Source organism: Mustelus asterias, chromosome 11 (assembly GCF_964213995.1).
Source record: "Mustelus asterias chromosome 11, sMusAst1.hap1.1, whole genome shotgun sequence".
NCBI lineage: Eukaryota > Metazoa > Chordata > Chondrichthyes > Carcharhiniformes > Triakidae > Mustelus > Mustelus asterias.
In genome coordinates this window covers 41795244-41819121 of record NC_135811.1, presented here as the reverse complement: position 1 = coordinate 41819121, position 23878 = coordinate 41795244, and the positions used below count along the sequence as shown (strand labels likewise).

The 23878-nt window shown below is 41.5% G+C and overlaps 1 protein-coding gene across 4 annotated transcripts in view; it reads right to left on the bottom strand.

Annotated features, from left to right (window-relative positions):
• inpp5a (inositol polyphosphate-5-phosphatase A) overlaps nucleotides 1-23878 on the bottom strand; it is a 534961-nt gene that overhangs the window by 76413 nt on the left and 434670 nt on the right. For all 4 annotated transcript variants that reach the window (XM_078223475.1, XM_078223474.1, XM_078223473.1 and 1 more), the window contains exons 10-11: nucleotides 6806-6901; nucleotides 6642-6716 (exon numbers count right to left, since the gene is read on the bottom strand). In XM_078223475.1, coding sequence (XP_078079601.1) covers nucleotides 6642-6716; nucleotides 6806-6901 — 171 coding nt within the window. The remainder of the gene's footprint in view (nucleotides 1-6641; nucleotides 6717-6805; nucleotides 6902-23878) is intronic.

The window sequence follows — 23878 nt, the reverse complement described above, 5'->3', positions numbered from 1 at the left end:
AGCAAGTGTGACATGATATAGTTACTTACTGACACCCAAGATAGGCTTCGGGTCAATCACATGGTAAGCATCAGTGAACCCTGTACTTTGGAAATGTCGTAAGAAGTTGAACAACACCAGGTTAAAGTCCAACAGGTTTATTTGGTAGCAAAAGCCACACAAGCTTTCGGAGCTCTAAGCCCCTTCTTCAGGTGAGTGGGAATTCTTCTTACTGTGTTTACCCCAGTCCAACGCCGGCATCTCCACATCATGACTTTGGAAATGTACCATTGTAGTTGTGTTTGGTAGTGGTTTCAAGCTATTCAATAGGAAAGGAAATTAAAATACTTTTCATGCCAACAGATGTATGACAAAAATCTGATGAAGCACTATCGGCCTGAAATGTTAACTTTTTGTCTCTCCACAGATGCTGCCTGATCCAATGAGTATTTCCAGCATTTTCTGCTTTTATGATGCCAAAATCTGGCTTGCTGATAACCCCTAACAAATTATAAGGGAATTATCTTCCATTCTAGCCATCAAGGACGCTCAGGTTTACCAATATGGTCTGGTGCTCAAGCCTTCTTTGTTACCTTGTATCACCTCAACCAAGAATATTGTGAAAAGGTATCTCAACCACAAATTTACCTCAAAAACTTTTAAAAATACATTAAAAATTCTCCAAAAAAAAGTTATTTAAGAAAAAATAAACACAGCACTAAAATTACAAAACAAACATTGCAACAATGAAAAAAACTGAACAAAACCTGGTCTCCTTTAAAACTGGGTAACCAATGCTGCTCCCATTCCAAGTGGACACTGAAGTACAATGAGCAAGCCCGAGGCAAATCTCTCAGAACTGCACTAGGTGGTTATTTAAATAGTTTTACAACCAAATGTGTCATGCACTGTTAATAAAATGTGGCATAGTGGTTAGCACTGCTGCCTTACAGGGCCAGAGACCCGGATTCGATCCTGGCCTTGGGTGACTGTCTGGAGTTTGCACATTCTCGCCATGTCTATGTGGGTTTCCTCCGGGTGCTCTGATTTCCTCCCTCAGTCCAAAGATGTGTAGATTAGGTGGATTGGTCATGCTAAATTGCCCCTTAGTGTCCAAGCATGTATAGGTTAGGTGGATTAGCCATAGGTAAATGCGTGGAGGGTTACGAGAATGGGAGGCACGGAGGGCCTGGGTAGGATGCTCTTTCGCAGAGTCGATGCAAACTCGATGGGTTGAATGGCCTCTTTCAGCACAGTAGGGATTCTATGGTTCTAACTGCAGAATTGCATTCCAGAAGAAAATGGATGCAGGACGAACTGCCCTAATTCTGGGTTTGTCTAACCACCATGATGCAGTCACTTTGTGACTAAGTGCCTCAAAAACTGACCCAGTATGTAACTGGAAATCGAGAGCCAAACACCAAAACGTTATCACATGTAAGGACTGTAATGGTTAGCTTCAGTTATTAGAATCCCAAGCTTTATTCATAGTAATGAAACTGAACAATAAAGTTATTTAGTGGTCACATGGTATATCAATGTGACAATATTTGAGCAGTAGACTGGTTGCCATTCTTCACAAGTAACAAAGGTTTTGTTATTGTGGATGTAATTAAGCTCACATGGTCACACTTGTGTTGTGAAAAACATCACACACAAGTGTTTAATAACATCATAATTATAAGTTCCCTCTTCTCCCATCACTGCTCTTCATTTATTTTATTCTTTCTGGTTTAAAGTGCATTAACATACTTCTTCATTTGTCATTATTCAAGAGCAAATGTGCAGAAACACTCCCTTTCTAACAGCTGCCTCAAGCCATGAGCAATATTGACATACAAACTTTGCAATTCACTAACGACATCTCAAGATGAATTAAAGAAGTACTTAACCATCCCCTAAGGAATCACTACCCCCCATTTTCCCTACATCAGGGTTATTCTTCTTCTCCTGAAGTCACATTCCAGGGTGGGAACCACTGCAGCCCTTTAGTCTCCCACCCAATCTCCCATGCTTTAGGTAGAAAATGACTACAAGACTTGTTATGAGTCATGGGGTCATCACTGCTGAACCTAATCTCTGTTCATGTCCAATATCTATATTCATAAAAACATGCTGGCACAGAGGGCAACACTGTGGCACAGTGGTTAGCACTGCTGTCTCACAGTGCCAGGGACCAGGATTCAATTCTGGCCTTGGGTAACTGTGTAAAGTTTGCATGTTCTCATAAGAACATAAGAAATAGGAGCAGGAGTAGGCCATCTAGCCCCTCGAGCCTGCCCCGCCATTCAATAAGACCATGGCTGATCTGAAGTGGATCAGTTCCACTTCTCCCTGTGTCTGCATGGGTTTCCTCCAGGTGCTCTGTTTTCCCCTGGGTGCTCCGTTTTCCTTCAACCGTCCATAGATGTGTGGGTTAGGTTGACCGGCCATGCTCAATTGTCCCTTTGCGTCAGGAAGATTAGCAGGGTAAATACATGGGGTTACGGGGATGGGGCCTGGGTGGGATTGCTGTCGGTTCAGGCTCAATGGGCCAAATAGCCTCTTTCTGCACTGCAGGGATTCTATAAAAGCAAAATACTGCAGATGCTAGAAATCTAAAATAGAGACAGAAAATGCTGCAAGTATTACTTATTTATAGATAGATGTCCCAGCAAGAGTCACGATCTAGAACCCTGGCCAAATGTTTGCTTGCCTGCTCCAGAGAGACTGAGATGCTCAGCAGAGATTAGGGATTAAATGGAAATCATCCAGGTAATTATGATTCAATGTACCTCAGGGTTTAAACCACTGGACTAGCCAAGGAGACCCTTTGAGGAATTTTGAAACGGGGTATATGAAATTCTGGGGAAATAAGAAACACCCTCCAAAAACCTAAAATGAAGGGAATACTTCACATAGTTTAAATTGCTTTATTTCAGAAAACCAATCCTAAAAAACAAATAAAAAGATTACCCAGCATTGAAACAACAGAGTGCTTTAAACTCAATTTATTCCACAAGTAAACAATATCTCGGCCAAATCTTTCCCATTCATGGAATACATTGAGCATTTTGTGGTTCCCCCTAATGTATTTGTGATTTAATCACTGCAGGGAAATTTCTACTGATTGAAAGAGCAGACACTCATGCACTTTAACCCCATTTATACAACGGTGCAATTTGTATTTGTTCTCAATTTGGAAATGTTTCACATTCTAACCTCCTAGGAAAATGGTGCAGGCTTATTTACTCAGATCTTTGTTCAGATAAAAACTCCCACCTCCTGATGCTGGGTTAAAGCCGGTCGGGATTGACTTTGATTAGATTCAGACTGATGCAAACAATCACCTTCAAATCCCTGCTACCTGCTGCCCCTGAGGAAACCCTCAGCGTGCGAGTTAGGGGCTGATGTTTGATGTCATCTGGCATGTGAATTGCTTCAGGGCAGAGGTGAGCGTAAATGCTGCACTATCACATTCAGTTTGGATCAACTCTGATTCGCTAGGAATGTCACTGCCCAGCGTAAAACAGCCTTTAGGGCCACTTAACCATTCTCCCCGCCACAGAAACATTCAGAATAAAGTAGTGCTTCATGTCCCACAGGTATTGTTTTGGTGGACTCACTCCGCACTTATATAATACACATCCTTTTTGGTTTTAAGTGAAGCACAAACATACTCTTTATGGCTTCCAAAGGCAATGGGAATAATTTTGCTTTTTTGTAACTTTGGAAAATCTCATAACAACAAACAATCCAGGATACAAGGAGAAGAAACAAGGGGAAGAACTCTGAGCCCAATCATTCTCTTTTTAACTCAAGAAACTTTAAAATACAGAGAGTTATTTCTTCATTTGGCCCAATAAGATAAGACCATAAGATATAGGAACAGAATTAGGCCATTCAGTTCATCGAGTCTGCTCTGCCATTCAATCATGGCTGATAAGTTGCTTTTTTTAAATTAATTCGTGGGACATGGGTGCCATTGGTTGGCCAGCATTTATTGCCCATCCCTTGTTGCCCTTGGGGGCAGTTGAGAGTCAACCACATTGCTGTGGCTCTAGAGTCACATGCAGGCCAGACCAGGTAAGGACGGCAGATTTCCGTCCCTCACGGACATTGGTGAACCAGATGGGTTTTTCATGGTCATCAGTAGTTTCTTAATTCCAGATTTTTTTTTATTGAATTCAAATTCAACCATCTGCTGTGGTGGGATTCGAACCCAGGTCCCCAGAACTTTAGGTGAGTTTCTGGATTAATACTGTAGCAATAATACCATTAGGCTATCGCCTTCCGCTCACAAACCCATTCTCTCGCTTTTTCCCTGTAATCTTTGATCCCTTTACCAATCAAGAACCTGTCTATCTCTATAGTAAATATACTCAATGACCTGGCCTCCACAGTCTTCTGTGGCAATGAATTCCTTAGGTTCACCATCCTCTGGCTGAAGAAATTCCTCCTCATCTCAGTTCGAAAGGGTCTTCCCTTTACTCTGAGGCTGTGCCCTCAAATCCTAGTCTCTCCCACTAATGGAAACATCTACCCCACGTCCACTCTATCCAGGCCTTTCATTATTCTGTAAGTTTCAATGAGATCCCCCTTCATCCTTCTAAACTCCATCAAGACAAGACCCAGAGTCCTCAGTCGTTCCTCATACGTCAAGCCTTTCATTCCTGGGATCATTCTCATGAACTTCCTCAGGACTCCTTCCAAGGCCAGCACGTCGTTCCTTAAATACGGAGCCCAATATTGCTCGCAATATTCTAAATGTTAAATATACTCAGCAGTACATCCCTGCTTTTGCATTCTAGCCCTCTCGAAATGAATGCTAACATTGAAGATGAAGAAAAAGAAGAATGAATGCCTGCAGCTTCCTTTAGATTTTAGAAATGAGGGAGACTAGAAAGCTAATCAAGCGGTAATGTGGGGCCCACTATATATCAATAATTAACATGCGGTGAAGTAACACACAGAATTCAGTGTTATAAATAAAACCATCTTCTGCCATTTCTATCTTCCTGAATGTATTTTTGTGGTGAGGTGTTGGTACCCTCCAGTACCACAACCAAGCATAGAAACCAACTGTCTGAATTTTACATTTGTCCTTCACTCCTCAAACACTTTTTTTCCTGATGTGAGTGGAAACGATTTCTTCCACTTCATACTGTAACTGGGAATTTTTGTGAGAATGGGAATTCCCACCAAAAGCGACCTGACCACTTCCATTAATTGTAGAAACTGCTCTGTGGGCACAGGGGTCCATTGGTGACAGGTCTCAGGTAGAACCACGACTGAGGGAGGGATGGAGTAGGGGGAAGGAGAATTGATGGCAAAGAAGTGAAGAGGGTTAGGTGGGGAGGGGTTGGGGAGCTGGTGGGTGCGGGAGGAGAGTGATTTTTTTTTCTCGAGAAGAACACGAGGCCACATATCCAACAGAATGTATCTCATAGCCAGGCACTGAGTCTAAAAGACTCCAAAGAAATGGAGAACAGTGAAAAACCAAAGAACACACGCATCTAAACGGCACAACGATAAATGATCCGAGGAATTGAATATCTCAATAAACTTGGCCCTCTGCTCACTGAGGGGATTAAAAAGAAAAGGCACAATTTTCTGTTTCAACATTGCTTATCCTCTCTCAGAATGTCAGAGCACTCCTTAGGGTGCCTGATGTCTCAGTTGTGCCGCTACTAGATATGGGAGACTAGACCAAAGATCCTGATCAAATACATTGAGCCAACCGTGAGTTTGGGTGAAGTGTTAAATAGAGAATATTGATTTAGCCATCCATAAGACATCTTTCTTGACTTTTGTTTCCATTTGAAGTCAGCGTGATAAAGAAATGTACTCAATAAACAAGCTGCAATAAGTAATTTCATTGTGTAGTATTGTGCTGGGTTATCTAAAGTTCTGTAACAACAAATATACCAATAAATCTGCCTGGTATCGATAGTTTGGATGGTCAGACAGATATAGTAAGAAGTCTCACAACACCAGGTTAAAGTCCAACAGGTTTATTTGGTAGCAAATACCATAAGCTTTCGGAGCACTGCTCCTTCGTCAGATGGAGTGGAAATTTCCACTCCATCTGACGAAGGAGCAGTGCTCCGAAAGCTTATGGTATTTGCTACCAAATAAACCTGTTGGACTTTAACCTGGTGTTGTGAGACTTCTTACCGTGTTCACCCCAGTCCAACGCCGGCATCTCCACATCAGACAGATATAGTCAGGAAGAACAACATCGAGCCAATCAAATTTCAGAAAACTAACACAAGCTTTGGTTTACTGTGGCATGGCAGTACTGGGTGGTACAGTGGCATAGTGGTTCGCACTGCTGTCTCACAGCGCCAGGGGCCTGGGTTCGATTCCCTGCTTGGGTCACTAGCTGTGTGGAGTTTGCACGTTCTCCCCATGTCTGTGTGGGTTTCTTCCAGGTGCTTCGGTTTCCTCCCACAGTCAGAAAGACGTGCTGGTTAGGTGCATTGGCTATGTTAAATTCTCCCTCAGTGTACCCGGACAGACACCGGAGTGTGGCAACTAGGGGATTTTCACAGTAACTTCATCGGCGTGTTAATGTAAGCCTAGTTGTGCCACAAACAAATAAACTTTAAATTTTACTGTTTTTTTTGGAGACCTGTAGAACTCACAATGCTGTAATACACATTGGAAGAGGGAATACCTACCTCAACTCCATTGTTTTGCCGAAATACATCTTGGTTAAAGTAATCGAAAAGCTTCTTTTCTAGTTGAAGGACCACCTTTTGTACGAAAAACACGGAAATTCAGTTTCCACATCACACAGAAGAGGGCACACAATGAGTAATTTCCACTGCACGTTAAGACTTACCTTTCGATCATTCTTTGATTCACGGAAAATTAACTTGTTAATTTGATTGGTGTCTGCTGCTCGGATAGTCTGCATTGTTGCGGATGCACAGAGTGACTACAAACAGTAAAACAAAGAGTTGGTAAAGAAAGTGCAACAAATAAATATTAAGCATGCTTGGGCTTCCTGCTACATTTCCAAAATTTGTCATAAGAGTGACCAAAACTAATGCAATAAAACATTAATTAAGCATTGACCACACAGGCTTTTAATTTTACTATACTGACAAATGATCTCTGTCAAAAGTAAATTAGAGAAGCAATAGTTCCGCTTGGAGTTCTCAAGTTTAAATTCAGTGGCAAAAATACGTTTGTTGATTCAGCTGCAAACATTCCAGTTCAAATCATCTCACAAAGGTTTAAGAACATTTTTATTTCAGTTTGCTGAACCAGAATATAAATTATTTAATATGCTGTAATGGTCCATGCTCTTTTGGGGAAAAAAAGTTATGCAGGCTATCCTCCCTGACCTTCTTGGAGCTGGTCTTACCAGCGTATTTCCCGCAAATCCCTTTCATGACGCAAAACACCACAACTTTCAAAACATTGTCTAAGTGTAGATAGTTTAAAGTTTATTTATTAGTGTCACAAGTAGGCTTACATTGACATGGCAATGAAGTTACTGTGAAAATCCCCCAGTCGCCACACTCTGGCGCCTGTTCGGGCACACTGAGGGAGAATTTAGCATGGCCAATGCACCTAACCAGCACGTCTTTCAGACTGTGGGAGGAAACTCGAGCACCCAGAGGAAACCCACCCAAACATGGAGAAAACGGGCAGACTCTGCACAGACAGTGATCCAAGCCCCGAAATTGAACCCAGGTCCCTGGTGCTGTGGGGCCCAGGGCTAACCACTGTGCCGCCTTGATCTGAATTATGCCGCCGTGATTTGAATTGCGCCAAGCTGTCCGACGGGAATCATACCACTTTTCCCTCCAGAGACCAGATTTAGATATTTTTTGGGAGCATTGTGTCCTATATTATACGTTGATGATGGTCTTTGTTGGTTTCTGTTTTTATTTCAGATTTCCACCATCCATAGTATTTTGCTTTTATTTAGATTTTATTTCCGGTAAAGCATCTGTCTTCCCATAAATGATCGTGTGACCAGGTTCCATGGAAGATAAATGACAGAATGGAAAAAGGTCAACATGAAGTTAATTATAAGGGTGAGTAGATCGTGGGTGCGGCTCCGGTAAGGTTTTTAGTTCTGGAATAATCTGGCTGCATCTCCTTCCAGCAGAGTGCATTTGAAATTCCATGTTCTGGCTACAATATTTTAAATCTCTTATTATTGAGTGAAGGATACCTAACAGTGAGTTAGACGTCTGGGATAACCAATAGCCAAGTTGGGAAGACAAAGGGAAAGTGAGTGAGATACCCAGAGATATGGGTGGGAACCCAATTGGGGGCTGGCGAGGTGGGTCAGGTGAATCCCAATTGCCTTCACGCCTGGCAGGAATCCTGATTTCTTGCCAGCACCCCATTCGACGGGGCATTGGGATTCCTGACTGACAGGGCTGGAGAATTCCCCCCCCCCCCCCACCATTTACTGTACTTTCTTTAATACAACCAACTATTTAAGATAGTATCATTATGAATATTCATGTTCTTCAACGTTTTGCAAAATTCTTGTGATTTAAACCATGAACCATGTGGTTTCATTCTTTTAGCAAATAGCTAGGTCTTCAGATTCTATTAAAAACATAGACACGTTACCGGTCTCTACCGAGGTTATAACAATACTTTGGGACTTCCTCTGCTTTGTGCAAGGGAACAAGTCACTCTCATTGTACACAATGGGAAAGAAGTTCATCAAGTCCCATTTCTGTTGCAGAAATCAGTGCTACACAATTAGCACATGCCCCAAATGAGACTCAATAATATGCAACTATTATCTCAGCAACGGCTAAACTGTACTCCCTCCACAGGTACCTTACACATGTGTAAATGACAAACTTTCAGCTCTGACAAAGGGTCATCCTGACTCAAAACGTTGGCACTATTCTCTCCCCACGGATGCTGTCATACTTGCTGAGATTTTCCAGCATTTTCTGTTTTTGTTTCAGATTCCAGCATCCGCTGTATTTTTGCCTTTATCTTACTTAGGTGGAATTTCAAAGACTCTGACAGTCCCAGAGGATTTACAGTCTCCTCTTGTTATGGGAAGACTGAACTCTCCTCCATGGCTACCATTGAGCTTTGCCAGTCTGTGTCAAATGGGTGAATGGAATTATTTAGTTTCTCACAATAATGTGAGAAGACTTGAACCGTATGAATAATCAATTATAAATGATAAATTTCTATAAATAATGGCAATGGTCATACATCCCTAATAATTTCTGTTCATTCTTAATGTCTTTTTTATAAATAATGTTCAGATAGTTAGAATCTAGAACATAGTTAATTCATTCAAATCATTGTGCCTTCATATGTGAACCAGTACAAATCTAACAATTAATATCTTCAATAAGAATTTATTTGCTAAAGCTATTTTTTTTAAATGATATCCAGGCTGGGATGTAGTGAATTCACAGAGAAATGAGTCTGTGATCTTTCTCCACCTTTTCAGAACAACAGCTCAGGTGCAAATAAGTGTCATGTCATACAATAAAACATTAGGTTCCTCTATATAGATCTGAAAATACGTAATTGATGGGTACATACGGGGTGGTTTAATGAGGAAGCTTCATTCATGATGAAGCTATAGGAATTTATACCAAAGGCTCTGGTGAGGGACAGAACGTGGTAATAATTGAGTACAGTAAATACTAATGGCTACCTACTGGCTCAATTATGGCCAGGCAACAGGATGAATAATGAACAATTTCCTGTCACCTAAACTGCTGCTAGACAACTTGTTCATTGCACTGTCAAGTTGATAAACCACTAAAATATGAACAAAAATCAAATACCGCCAGTGTGTGCTGAAGCCATTAAAATACATCAATATCTAATCAATGGGCTGCACAATGTTTTTTAAAATCTTAGTATGCAAAAATCATCCGGCCACACACCACCGAATACTCAGACCAAATCATTCCTCTCTGCCCTTTTTTCTCCCCTTTTGGTCAGGGAACAGTGTACCATCTGTGTTTGAATGACATAATCCACAGAAGAGCTGGTTCCCATACTGAACACAACTGGCTCAGAGTTTTAAATTCAAAGCACAGATTAGTTAATCACATCAAGCCAAAGAGCCCTTTAGACTCGTATGTCACAAATCAGCCTGGTCGCCTTTAAATGCTGCACCACATCAGAACAAGTACCAGAACAAACCAAAGCAGAAACCTCTAGCTTTCTAAAGCCCTAACAAATCGGTCCATCTTTCAGTCATTTAAACTTTCCAATCAAGGGTCAATATGGTCCAAGCATCCAAATGCTAATGCACTTAAGTGCGCTTAAGCTGCTTTCCTAAGTGAATGGGTAAAACGGATTGCAAAGGACAAGGCAGAGTTACTGTCACTGTCAAAAGTCATTGTACCAACCTCCACGCGGGCACAATTCAACAAAGTCATGATTTTAAAGCATCTTCTGAGAAGCTGGAGTGCCACGCTATCAAACTGATTTAACGCTTCTCCGATTCACAAAAATCTGCTGCACTGCTGATCAAAATAAATAATCCATTCCTCTCATGCCTTCGAAGCGAACTAAATTCAAAAACCATCTCAGTTGGCTTCATTTCCATTTACAGCCGGTTTCCCCTCTCCAAATCTACATTAGCTGCCTTTCTAATACTGGATTATTAAGCAGAGATCAGACCTACAAAAGATTTTAGTGTTAGCCGCTGGCTTAATCACAACTAGCGTACCTCTCTGCAGCACTGGTTTTATCAAGTGTTTTATGGTATCCGTACTAAAAGAGATTGTGGCTGGTAATTACACAGGATGTTTATATACTCATTTCATTTAGGAGTGATTTTCTAAAGGGGCTAATAAAACAAGTGCGTCCCAAATGTGCTGGTATAAACAGGGACATCTTGGAAAATGTACAACAGCAATGCATAAGATGTCAGCTTGCGTTTTTCCCTATATTTAAAAATTATGTTGGCTTATTGTTAATGTATTTCAAATTCTAAGGAACATATTTACGCAGGTCAATTTAAATCTTTTAAAAGCTGCCTAATTTAGTTTTGAAATGTAAAGTGTATTAATACTCTGAGAAAGAGAGTCTCAGAATTTGTTGTGTAAGCAATGTTTCTGTATACAAAAGTGATTTTAAAATAACTTGCACTTTGGGTTTAAATTTGTTACGGAGTAGGTGAAGGCAGAATTGCTCCAGCGAAAATATATTTTAACCATCATTAAAGTGCATAATAAACCTCCAACCTTTAGGAGATCAATGAGGGCTCCAGATTAACCAGAAAAAATGAACAGTGCATGGAGCCATACCAGGGACTTAATTTATTTCTAGAATAATATGTTTAATCACGGAATCAAGAACATTCAAGGAGGCATTGAAATGCAGAGAGGTTGAAGAATGACCACTTGAAAACTTAAAAACCCATATGAGATCAAGGGCAAATGGCTGGTTGCACAGAAAGATAGACCATAGACTGCCGCTCCTCTCTGCAAATTCACTACAAGCCAGCCCCAATGTTTTTAAAGGATTGCTGCAGCAAAGAAAATCTTAAATAAGATGCTAACTATTAGATTTCTACTAGTCCACATTAGGAAGGCACAATGATTTGAATGAATGAGCAATGTTCTGTAGTTAAGACATTAATACTGTGATGCTTTCCTTCAGCCGAACATCTGGAATGCATTTCCAAAACCACTCTAACGTCTATTCCTTTTCAATATTTAAAAAGTGCCAATAAATTCATTTGTCAATCCTGTATGACTGAAGACCACAAATCTCCAATGTACTTCTTGTGTTAAGCTCTGACAGCAGCATTCTATTTCTCCACAGGAAGACATTTGTGTATTCTTCTGCTCAATGTGATTTCCACTTTTTAACTCATCTGCCGTCCAATTCCCCGCTCAGAAGGACAAATTGCTCACTGTGATTCCTTTCAGCGTGAGCACAGCAAGCAGAAAATTGTGACTGAGCAGAAACACAAGAAACAGCAGCATAAAAATTCATCACTTTGGCCTGTTGACCTTTCACCACTCGGTTGACACACCCTGTCTCGGTGAGCAGCATCAAGGGAGAAATGTGCGGCCTGGCTGAGTAGAATTACGAACAAAAAAACTTAGAAACAGGAAAAGCCCACCAGATGCTTCATTGTCTTGTATTCTTTTCTAAAGAACTGGTCCAGAAAAAGGGTTTACCACATGGCATATTGGATGGAATGAGTACAGTCATTGTTTCATGGCAGTACTGTCACTTACTGACTGCAGTACAAAGAGGTGTAATGCAAGATTAAATCCAGACTTTTAGCTAGCAGATTAAAACCAATCATGACAGATGTCCATGAGACTGTTTAACATACAAAATGCATGACACGTCTATGAAGTGAAGGATAAAGCTCTCCATTTCTTCAGCAGAGCGGCTCTCCCAATTTTGCCTCAAAAAAGAAATTCTAATGATGCCAAGAACACTTTTTAAAAAAAGTTTTCAGCAATGCATGAATTCGGATGTTCATGAGCGAGGTATATTTGGCAATGCGCGAGAATGTGTGTCAAACTGGCGCACTTCGTTTTGGAGGTGACATTGCTTCCAATCATTCAGAATCGTTTTTAGAAATGTGCCATTGTCGGATAATTCAGAATTTTTAAAAAATGCGCCAGTGTCGGACATTGGGAAGTGAAATAAAGACCTCCAAAAGTGTTTCTTTTAAAAATTTAGCTGAAAGGGTCAATAACATAAGCTCAATTCAACCCATTCAAAATGATCACATCACTAATTTACTTGAAACCAATTGAATTTGGGTCATAACTGCAGGAAATATTGAGATTGGAAAAGAAAAGGGTGTGCACTGAACACAAATTCATTCAAGCACCGGGGCTCTTATTTTCTTACAACATTTCGATCAAACATTTCGAAAGGAAAGACTGTTCTGTCAGCTGTTATTCTTAAGCCAGTAGGCTGACAGTTTAAATTTGCGGCATGTACCTAGAAAATGAATTTTAAAAACTGGGATTGTTCAATCTAAATCCGAGCTGCTCTAAGCAACCATCCGGTGGGTGGGCTTCTGATACATTTTACCAATTTTTCATGCCCACCCCTCTAACTGTGACCCTGTTCCTCGGCTTTTATGCCTCTGACAACTTGGCTGAGGAAAACATGCGGTCTCTCTGATAGCATGAAATTGGGAACAATGGTGCGGGATAAGAAGAGGGCTCCGAGGATGGATACAGCCAGAAGCCCACCCGATTTCATCTGGAAACAGATGTTAGTTAAACCAACGGACGGGACAAGCAGAAAGCAGCGCGCTTTTGAGATTCGGGATTCCAGCGGAAAAAGAAAACAAACAAAATAAAAAATCTTGTCAGAGATAAATCTGAGGAAGGATAAGGAAACTGAACTGGAGGTCATGTATTTCCACAGAACTGCAGTTATTGTCAGAAGAATCAATTAGCACAACACAGGACTTTTGAGTAACCATTATTCTTTAAAAAGGATCAATTAGCACAGCAATAAGCTGCACTTGACCAGTTAAAGATTGACACCATACCATAATTAATACCTGCTCACTGCACAAAGATTGAACTGTTTGAGGTCTTGATAAATTTTACCTCTTCCGCCTTTGGCTAAAAATACATTGCCTGGATAAACTTTGGGAATATGTGGCCCAATATTTATTTCGCTGCTTTAAGTTATTTTTTTGGGGGGGAGGAGTGGGGGGGGGGGGGGGGGGGGGTGAAGATATTTGCTTTGGTCTGAAAGAAGAGGAAAAGGGGAATTCTAAATTATCAAACAAGTGGCCGGTAAGTCAGCAGCAGGAAGATAACAGGCTGTCAATGTACTCTCACTGCACTGCATAACATATCTGCAACACTTGTCTCTTGCGATTTCTGAAGGATTTCATTACATGATCTACTCATGATAACAGGAACACATTGAGTTGGTAATACGGTGCTAAAGTGCCAGGCCGTGTGGTCACACACACACATATATATAAAATGACTCTTCATAATTGGTACTTGTGACTCATCAGAAAGATAAGTGATCTTTGCTGTGTGCTATCCAAACCAGCATGGTCATCTACAATACCACGTCTTATACTTAAATTGCCTTTCCTGCCCTTTCTAAAAAAAATCATGATGAACATTCAAAATAGAGCTGGCTCACTAACTCCTTTTACAAAGTCTTAATTAATTTTGAGAATATGACAGCCTGATTAAGATAAAGCTCGAGAGAAATGAGTCTCATCTCCAAAAAGCTTGGCAACAAGGCACAGCTGGTGACTCCGTAAGAGTCGCAGCCAGTCCCTGGCAAGAAAAGCTCCGAGCTTCCAGACCCCCATCAATCATCATCAGTGTCGACTGTGTGATGAATGGCAGGTGTGGCAGCATCCAGCGCCAGGCTCCCCGATCAGTGACGAGCGCTACTGGTACCAACGTCTCTCTATGTCAAACCATGCCAGCTGAAACCCACAGCTGCCAGTTGCTGCGATCCAGACACATGCTCGCACTGACAGCAGCAGCTACTTTTAAACATGTTATTATTAATTACATTAATGATGCTACGGCCTATTAAAAATGCAAGATAACTGCATTCAGTCTGCGTATGTTTTAATTATGCTCAGTGCTTTGGCAAATTAGATCAAAGTCCTGGCTTTTCTGTTCCACTCAGTTACCCTGTTTGTATTAATTTACATCTCAAATAGGTGGTGCTGTTAATTCCAGCTGGGAATAACCTCTCTTTTATTCTTTAACAGTGTCATCTTCCCAGATAATGAAGCTTTGTAGGACCCCGGAGCTGATACAGTTTAATCCCCTCTGTTTGTGCAAATTAAAATCTGGTTTATGACCACATGCATCCAGATTCTCTGGGGGCTGGGAGCTCCTATCGCCAGTTGTGAAAGAATACAGTCAGCTGCATTGATAACACAGCTCCTGCCCTCCCGTTGAATGATGGAAGGGAAAACAATTGCATCATTTAATTTACTATTTCAGTGATTATATGCCTCATTGGCTTCTCGTTGTTTTGACGATGGATTTAATTAACCTCCAATGAATCTTTCCAGTAGCAAGGTTAGTGGCAGGAAGGAATTGCAAGTGTCAAAAAATTCCAGCGAAATGAATGAAAAGAAGTGATATGCTGTTGGAAAAGCTGTTGGATTTTGTCTCCTGAACTAATCATGTATTAATCATCGCATCCAAAAGGCAACAACCTATTTAACATTCTGATACAACTTGAACTCAGTCCAAACTTTGTTTGCTTTGCTTAAAAATGTGCTAATTTTAGCTTCCAGCTAAGATTTCCTCTTCAGCGCGCCATTAATGATAAAAAAAAGTTTGAACAAAGTAAAATAAAGATAACGAGCAAATAAAATGATTGAAGATATATTTACTGCAACCTCAATGCACAATCCAATAAATGAGGCTTGGTATCACAGGTAATATATTTAACTTTTTGAAGGCAGAAAATATCAAGGACTGTGGAAATTCCCTTTCTGATCTCTCAATATGGTTGTATTTAGCTTAAAGAAAGAACTGGCATTTACATCTCACCTCCCCAGTGTTAGGAGGTCCCAAATGCTGCAAGACCATTAAAGTAGTTTTGCAGCACACTCACTGTTGCAATGTAGGAAATACAGCAATCAATTTGTGCATAGCAAGGCCTCACAAACAGCAAGAGGACAAATAACCAATTAAGCAGTTTTAATTATATTGGTTAGGACAAGACACGGTGCGGGGGGGAGGGGGGGGGGGCATTGTCTCCTCTTCCTGCAAGTGTGCCACTGAATCTTTTACATGCAACTAGGAGGGCGGACACAGTCTGAAAAATGGACATCTTTTCCAAAAGAATCTGAAATTCAACTGTTAACTTTTCCTGCCTTGGGCAAGGCTGATGTACATAAAACTTTAATTCTTTAACTAAAAGGAATACATAAAATACACTCACCATTCTCAAACCAGCCAAGAGGGAGCACTAAGTGCAGAAATTAAGTCATTGCACATTGTGTGTTAAGCTGAGGGTTGTGTGAAATGTTTTTGTCTCATGTTGCATTGCCATTTAAAAAAAACTAGAAAGATTGCACATTGGGAAACAGCACTTTTTTCCTTAAAAAAAATGTTCCTGAAAAGATGTTTTCTACATCCTGACAGCACAATATGACTGTGATTGGCTTGGTCAATCACGAGGTCTAGTCAAGCCTTTATTAGTTTGCTGTTTCGGCGGGAATGCAGACCACCTCGGGGGAGCATAGTGACATCATTAGTATCCACGTGGCTGTGTCTTTTGTACACTTTCAAAGGAGAACAGTGAATAAAGGTCAATTGAAGTCAATTCTTTATGTCTGATCCAATTAATTATTCTGCTAATGTGAAGGTGGCCGCAGTGTTCAGTTACTGATCTCCATAGAGTAGACCTGCACCTGTAAACTAGTTTTTGGTACAACTCAAAGAAAATCAGAATGTTAGCTGGAAAATTATATTCCTGGTGACTGGAGCTACCTAATATTTGAAACTGTAACAGGCTGTGCAGTGCAATGCAGACTTGCTCAAGTTCCAATTTAATTCACAGGTTCCTATTTAGGGAGGATATCATTAAATAATATCAGTTGAAAGAAAAATGTTAATAGATTATTGGTCATGTTCATAGGCACAATGGCATGGTGGTTAGCACTACTGCCTCACAGCACCAGGGACCCGGATTCGATTCTGGCTTCAGGTGACTGTGTGGAGTTTGCAGTTCTCCCTGTGACTGTGTGGGTTTCCCCCAGGTATTCCAGTTTTCTCCTACAGTCCAAAGATGTGCAGGTCAGGTTGACTGGCCATGCTAAATTGACCATTAGTGTCAGGGGGACTAGATAGGGTAAAATATACGGGGCTACAGGGAGAGGGCCTGGGTGGAATTGTTGTCGGTGCTGGCTCAATAGGCCAAATGGTCTCCTTCTGCACTGTGGGGATTCTATGATTCTAATTGTCAAAATAACAATTCACTTGCACTCTAACATCACTGTTTCCTCTTTTTACTTTTTTTTCATTCAAATGCTTGGTGGCAGTGATGGAGAGAGTGGATTTCATGTTCCTTACTGACGGGATACCCCAGAGCTGTTATTGCCCGACAATGTGATATGAAACTCCCAATTGACATGGAACTTATACAATGCAAGGATACCTGACAGACAACCTTAACATCAATGTCTCTTTCCCCTCGCACCAGATGTTGTTTTTCACTTTCAATCTCATGTCTGTACTTTTCCAGATAGGCACCTTCCAAATTTATTAGAGAAGTGGATGGTGTGTAAAACCCAAGCAGCATCAAGGATGTGGGCATCTTATACTGTAACTACACCCTCCCCAAACAAAACTTCCCTTTAAAATTCAACAGTTATAAATACAGCACATGTTCAGTTATAGGAAAGGAAAAATTTACAAGTTACGTTATGATTAGTGATCATAAAATAATCACCATACAATGCGGATATGTCAGTAGATTAGGTTATATAAACAGAGACTGGCGGCCAAACAGTAGGAATTCTGGGTTACGGTTGTTACTTCCTGATATGAATTGATAGCGAGGGCAGCATGGTGGCACAGTGGTTAGCACTGCTGCCTCACAGTGCCAGGGACTTGGGTTCGATTCCGGCTTGGGTCACTGTCTGTGTGGAGTCTGTACCTTCTTCCAGTGTTGGCGTGAGTTTCTTCCGGGTGTTCCGTTTTCCCCTCTCAGTCCAAAGATGTGCGGGTTAGGTGGACTGGTTATGCCAAATTGCCGCTTAGTGTCAGGGGAACTAGCTGGGGTAAATGCATGAGGTTATGGGGATAGGGCCTGGGTGGGGTTGTGGTTGGTGCGGGCTCGATGGCCGTCTGGTCTCCTTCTGCACTGTATGATTCTGTGAATTAATTCTAATATCGGGTAATTTGATGTCTTCCATTCGATCTTCACCTAAACAAGCCAAGAAACTCCTTTCGGTACCAGGTGGGCAACACCAATCTGTTGCCATCACTCCATCCATTCAAATCAAAGAGATGTCTACTATTACACAGTGATCACTTGCCATACATTAAAGGTTTTTTTTTAAGTTCATTTATTATTGTCACAAGTAGGCTTACATTAACACTGCAATGAAGTTACTGTGAAAATCCCCTAGTCGCCACACTCCGGCGCCTGTTCAGGCATACTGAGGGAGAATTTAGCATGGCCAATGCACCCAACCAGCACATCTTTTGGACTGAGAGAGGAACCGGAACACTCGGAGGAAACCCACGAAGACACGTGGAGAACGTATAGACCCCGCACAGACAGTGACCCAAGCTGGGTATCGAACCCAGGTCCCTGGCAGTGTGAGCCAGCAGTGCTAATCATGCGCCACTGTGCATACGGGATCACTTCATGCAGTTTGATAAGAATCAAGGGGCCCTGGAACTGACTTCGTTCCAACTCTGGCTTCCCTCCAGTTTGTTTACATGGCACTCAAATCCCATTTGGAGAAAGTTATACAGTATTGCAATAGGGCCTCAGACATTCTTACGGGTTTTTCTTATCCCTATGTAACTTGGCTGTTCTACAAAGTTTGCTTCAATATATTTTGTTTACTTTCCTGCTTTCTTCGGATCAGGGGTTATAAATTTAAGAAGGGTAACAGCATGTTAATGGTGATGTCAGAAGCACATATTATTTTGGGAAGACCTATTTGCTCTGAAGAAAGATTTGCTATTTACAGGATAAGTGAGTATTAAAAATTGCTAGAAAAGAAGTTTTATTTATTTTGTGTAACATTTTAAGGAAGCTTAATATAAGTGCAGATAACCTTTCCATACGTGCTATCATGACATGAGGGTGCCCTCTGAACCTGGCTGTCTGCCATCTTGAATTACTATTTTGGATTAAGCTTAAAATTCATGAAGTCATACAAAGGCCAAATTTTATATTTCCTATGACATACTGAGAGTTATTATTGGATCAGTGGTTAGCACTACTGCCTCACAGCACCAATGACCCGGTTCAATTCTGGCCTTGGGTCACCACCTCTCTGGAGTTTACATGTTCTCTCCATGTCTGCATGGATTTCCTTCGGGTGCCCTGGTTTCCTCCCACATTCCAAAGATGTGCAGATTAGGTAGATTGACCACACTAAATTGACCCTGAGGTCAAGATGTTAGTTCTTTGTTCTTTCAAATACATGAATAGGATGGGAATAGAGGGACATGGTCCCCAGAAGGGTAAGGGGTTTTAGTTCAGACTGGCAGCATGGTCAATGCAGTTTTCCCCTGCTGTCATGGTCTTTGTTTTCAAATATCCATAGTAATCTGAATTTGATAGCAAATCTGAATTTCCTGTCAAAGTCACTATTGGTTATTCTACAGAAAAATTGTCTCTTTTTGCTCATTCAATTTTTCCAAAGTATCTGAATACTATTATTGTAAGCGTTAGAGAAGGAGAAATATTTAAAATTGTCATGTAAATTAATACATAATCAATTTCATGTGACATGATTTTGAATAAAAGTTTTCTAATCTATCTGTGTTATTAGCGGGGCTAAATTTCTGTAAGAGTGGCATAATTATAGAATCCCTATAGTGCAAAAGAGGCCATTAGGCCCAATGGGTCTGCCCCAACTCTCTAAAAGGGCATCTTATCCATGCCCCTTCCCTATCCCTGGAAGCCTACACATTTACCGTGGCGAAACCATCTAACCTAGACATTTTTGGGCACTAAGGGGCAATTTAGCACTGCCTAACCTGCACATCTTTGGACTGTGGGAGGAAACCGGAGCACCCAGAGGAAACCCACGCAGACACGGGGAGAACAGAGAGCCACCCAATTGAACCTGGGTCCCTGGCGCTGTGAGGCAGCAGTCCTAACCACTGTTCCATCGTGCCGCAGCGAACACTAATGGGACTTTCATCCATGTCAATTCCTACCCTTCCAAAAGGGATTAATGGATATTAGGAAACAGACGGCTAAATTTTTTCAAGGTTTTATAAGAAAACATTTGAAGGAAAGTCATGAGCAATTATGCACCTTTGGGGGCTCCTTAAAAGCAACAGTATTCATCTCCCAGTAAGGATAGCAAATGGAAATCATCCTAATCTAAGGAAGAGGCATAAATGCATCTCACAGTTTCAATCTGTTATCCAAAAGAGAGCATATCACATGTGAGGGAAAGAGCAGAAAAATAGTTATTTTACGCATATGATACTTGAGTCAATCATGTACCTGTGTGGCACTTTGGGATGTGACAGATATGCCAGATGCATGACTTTTATAATCTTCATATAGATTTTCTTAACTCTGGCAAGACTACCAGTCCCATGTGTAATTTTCCTAATTTTGTTAGAGTCAGACGGTTTATTACTTTACTCATTATCTCCCTTCTATCACGATGAAATATTAGAAATACAAAATTTGCTCCCTTGGATCATAAGTGACACAGGAATCATTTAAACAAAGTAAATGATACACCTATATTGGATGATCAGAGCTGCCAGTGTTGGAGGCTGCTCAATTCACAGCATGTGCTGAGATCGATTCGTCTTTATCCAGTCACCCTGACAACTCAAATATTTTTCACTCTGGTGTCCTTCCTTATGATATTTCTCGTAGCTTCCATAAAGATACAAACTCAGGTCTTATAGAAAGACTCTGAACATTCAAATTATCATTGCAATCCAGTGTCAACTAATCGATTTGAATTTTGTTCAGCAGAGGTGTAACAAAGTCAATAAATAATGGTGGTTAATATAAATGATCCATCCTCTTGATACTACACATTTAAGAAGTACCCCTCATGTCATCTGCTACAGCTTGAGGGTTCACCTTCATTTTCTGTAAGGGAAAAAGTGGCACATGACCATCAGCAGAGAACCCACACTGATGTGATCCACTCAACCTGTAACACCTTAGCCGTTAGAAGGAGAAAAGCCCTCCAAATATTTGACAGGGTTATTGATGGAGCAGGTAAGGAAGAGATTGGTGGCTTTCAACAGAATAAAGGCTCACTTTGACCCTCACTAATAGCCAACACTGAATTTATGGCCATCAGGCAGCCAAGTCTACCCTTCTGCTGTGGTTTCCACGTTGACCCTGCTACTTTTTGCACAGTCACACTGCATGCTACCATACATACCCCTTTTTTTTGGTGTTGGAGTTTACGAGATGAGAAAGATGGTGCCGCAGTGAAGCAGGAAACAGTTCCATCCCACCAAACCTGCAAATCACTGTTTTTTTTCAATTCATTTTTTGTATTCATTCATGGGATATGTGCATCGCTGGCTGGCCAGCATTTATTGCCCATCCCTAGTTGCCAGAGGGCAGTCGAGAGTCAACCATATTGCTGTGGATCTGGAGTCACATGTAAGCCAGACCACGTAACGATGGCAGATTTCCTTCCCCAAAAGGTATTAGAGATAGGTTTTTCTGACAATCCTACTGATTAATGATCTGTAACTCGTGTTGGTTACAAATACCTGGAAATGATGGTAGCTACCCATTTGACCCCAACGCTTCATCCTCCTTTTCCTGCTCACCTGCTAACAACTGTATTTTCTCCATTTCACTGGTACTCACTGATCCCTGCTGACTCCCCTGACTTCATCTTCCTGAAGTAAATCTTTCCGGACTGACACTTGAGGGAGCATTTACAAGAGGTTAATGTTAAATATGCTGCAAGATAGAATCATAGAATCGCTATAGTGCCAAAGGAGGCCATTTGGCCCATCAAGCCTGCACCAACAACAATCACACCCAGGCCCTTATCCCCATAACCCCACGTATTTACCCTGCTAATCCCCTAAGGGTCAAGTTAGCATGACCAATCAAACTAATCTGCACATCTTTGGGCTGTGGAAGGAATCCGGAGCACCTGGTGGAAACCCACGCAGACACAGGGAGAACATGCAAACTCCACACAGACAGTGATTCGAGGCTGGAATTGAACCCAGGTCCCTGGTGCTGTGAGGCAGCAGTGCTAACCACTGTGCCACCATGCCGCCCTGATCTCATAGTAAGTGTGGAGGATTCTACTAGTTGCATTAGTGCAACTATGCACAAATACATTGCTGCACTGTGATCAGTCACAGATCATCTTCCACCTCCAGGGCCATCTGCAGTTAAGCTCCTGTTGCAGAAGCATCCCTGTGACTGCCCAGGTTACAACTCTTAGCTTCCAAATTACAACGGACTGCATTGCCCAGTTTCAACATTCTAAGGAATCAGGTGGAGGAAACAATTCTACAGAGTTTCTCTGTCTTTGTTACTCCCCTCCAAATCCAATTTCAAGTTTGCTGATGATACCACCGTAGTGGGTCAGATCTCAAACAATGATGAGACAGAGTACAGGAAAGAGATAGAGAATCTGGTGAAATGGTGCGATGACTATAATCTTTCCCTCAGGAAATTTCCTTAGCCTCCTGAGAAACTAGAGGCATTGGTGGGCTTTCTTAACCATAGTCGGCATGGAGGGACCAAGTCAGGCTATTGCTCAGCGGGACATCTAGAAACCTGAAGCTCTCGACCCTTTCTACTTCATCACCACTGATGTAGCCAGGGGCATGTCCTCCACTGCACTTCCTGAAGTCGATGACTATCTCCTTTCTTTTATTGGCATTGAGGGAAAGATTATGTACTCTATGAATGGTATGTCTTGTCTATATAGCATGCAAGAAACAATAATTTTCACTATATTCCAATACACGTGACAATAATAAATCAAATCAAATCCCCAGAGGTCTATTCCTCATGGATATAGTGCACAGGCTGGAGAAGTGCAGAAGTTGGAGAGATTATGGGTGAGGCTGTTGCCCCTCAGGGCAGTGGCATATCAACATCTCCAGAAGCTTAATGAGAAGGTAGAATTGGTTTCAGGGCCACCTCATTATACTCAATGTAAACTCAACAGTGATACTCAACAGAAAAGCATCTCCCACCTGCCATTGAGGAAAGGAAATAAAAGCTGAAAAATAAGGGAATGAACTGCGCAAGACGACAGCTAATTTTAAATGACAAGAAAAGTTTATAACGTGATGCCTAACCTGGCTATCTATTCAATGGTCTCTGCTGCAGGTGGCAAGTAGGAAAAACTAGGTGTCGCTTGCAACAGATCTCAATGAGCAGGCTGACATGATGTGTAAGACCACAATCCCTCACTGGGTGCCACTTATGGAGCAAGTGATTGCAATGCCCTTCCCTACGTAGATTCGGTTGTGTGGTGCCCACTGTCTTCCAGGAGTCAGTGATGAGCTGTTGGTTTTTAACACTGCATGTATCTGACGATTCTGTCCACCTGGACAGCGGGTTGATATCAGCTGCATGGATATTAGGAATGGCAGGCACAATTCTGTGCGGCTTCATTGATAGGTTTTTCAAATCTTTGGGAGTGATAAAGTAGATGTTGCCCGTGACACCCTCCGCCTAAGTCACTGAGTACAATAAAAATACAGCGAATCAAAGACAAAGTAATGTGGAAGCTATTCAGTTGGGTTGATTGGATGATTCTTGATTGTTAAGCAGCCTTTGTCCCTCATTCCCAATACTTTTTATAACTAATAACTGAAAGTATTTAAAATTAGATAAGGACACAAAGTAATCTAATATAAAAAAATACTCAAGCTGGAGAAGGGGTCAGTTCATCAAGTTGAGGAGGGTAAATAGCACCGGGAGTCACAGAGTCAGGACTTGAGCATCCCTGACACCGTCTGTATTGCAGAATTTAGCTGCATATTGTGATCTTTGTGTGAAAGCTGCGGGACCACGAGACATAGCAGAGGAATTTAGGTTAACTGTCGCAGTACTGATTGCGTTTCAGTGAGTCTCCAGAACAATTTCACTCTGGTTTTTACACTTTGGCAAGAATCGGCAAGATGAGGCTGGAAGGTGAGAGTCCTGTTCAGGGTGCCGCCTGGATATTCTGGGTAAGGGAAATGGTCAAGATGCCTTCCAGAGAAGAAAACATTGAGCTCTTATCACTCATTCTTCG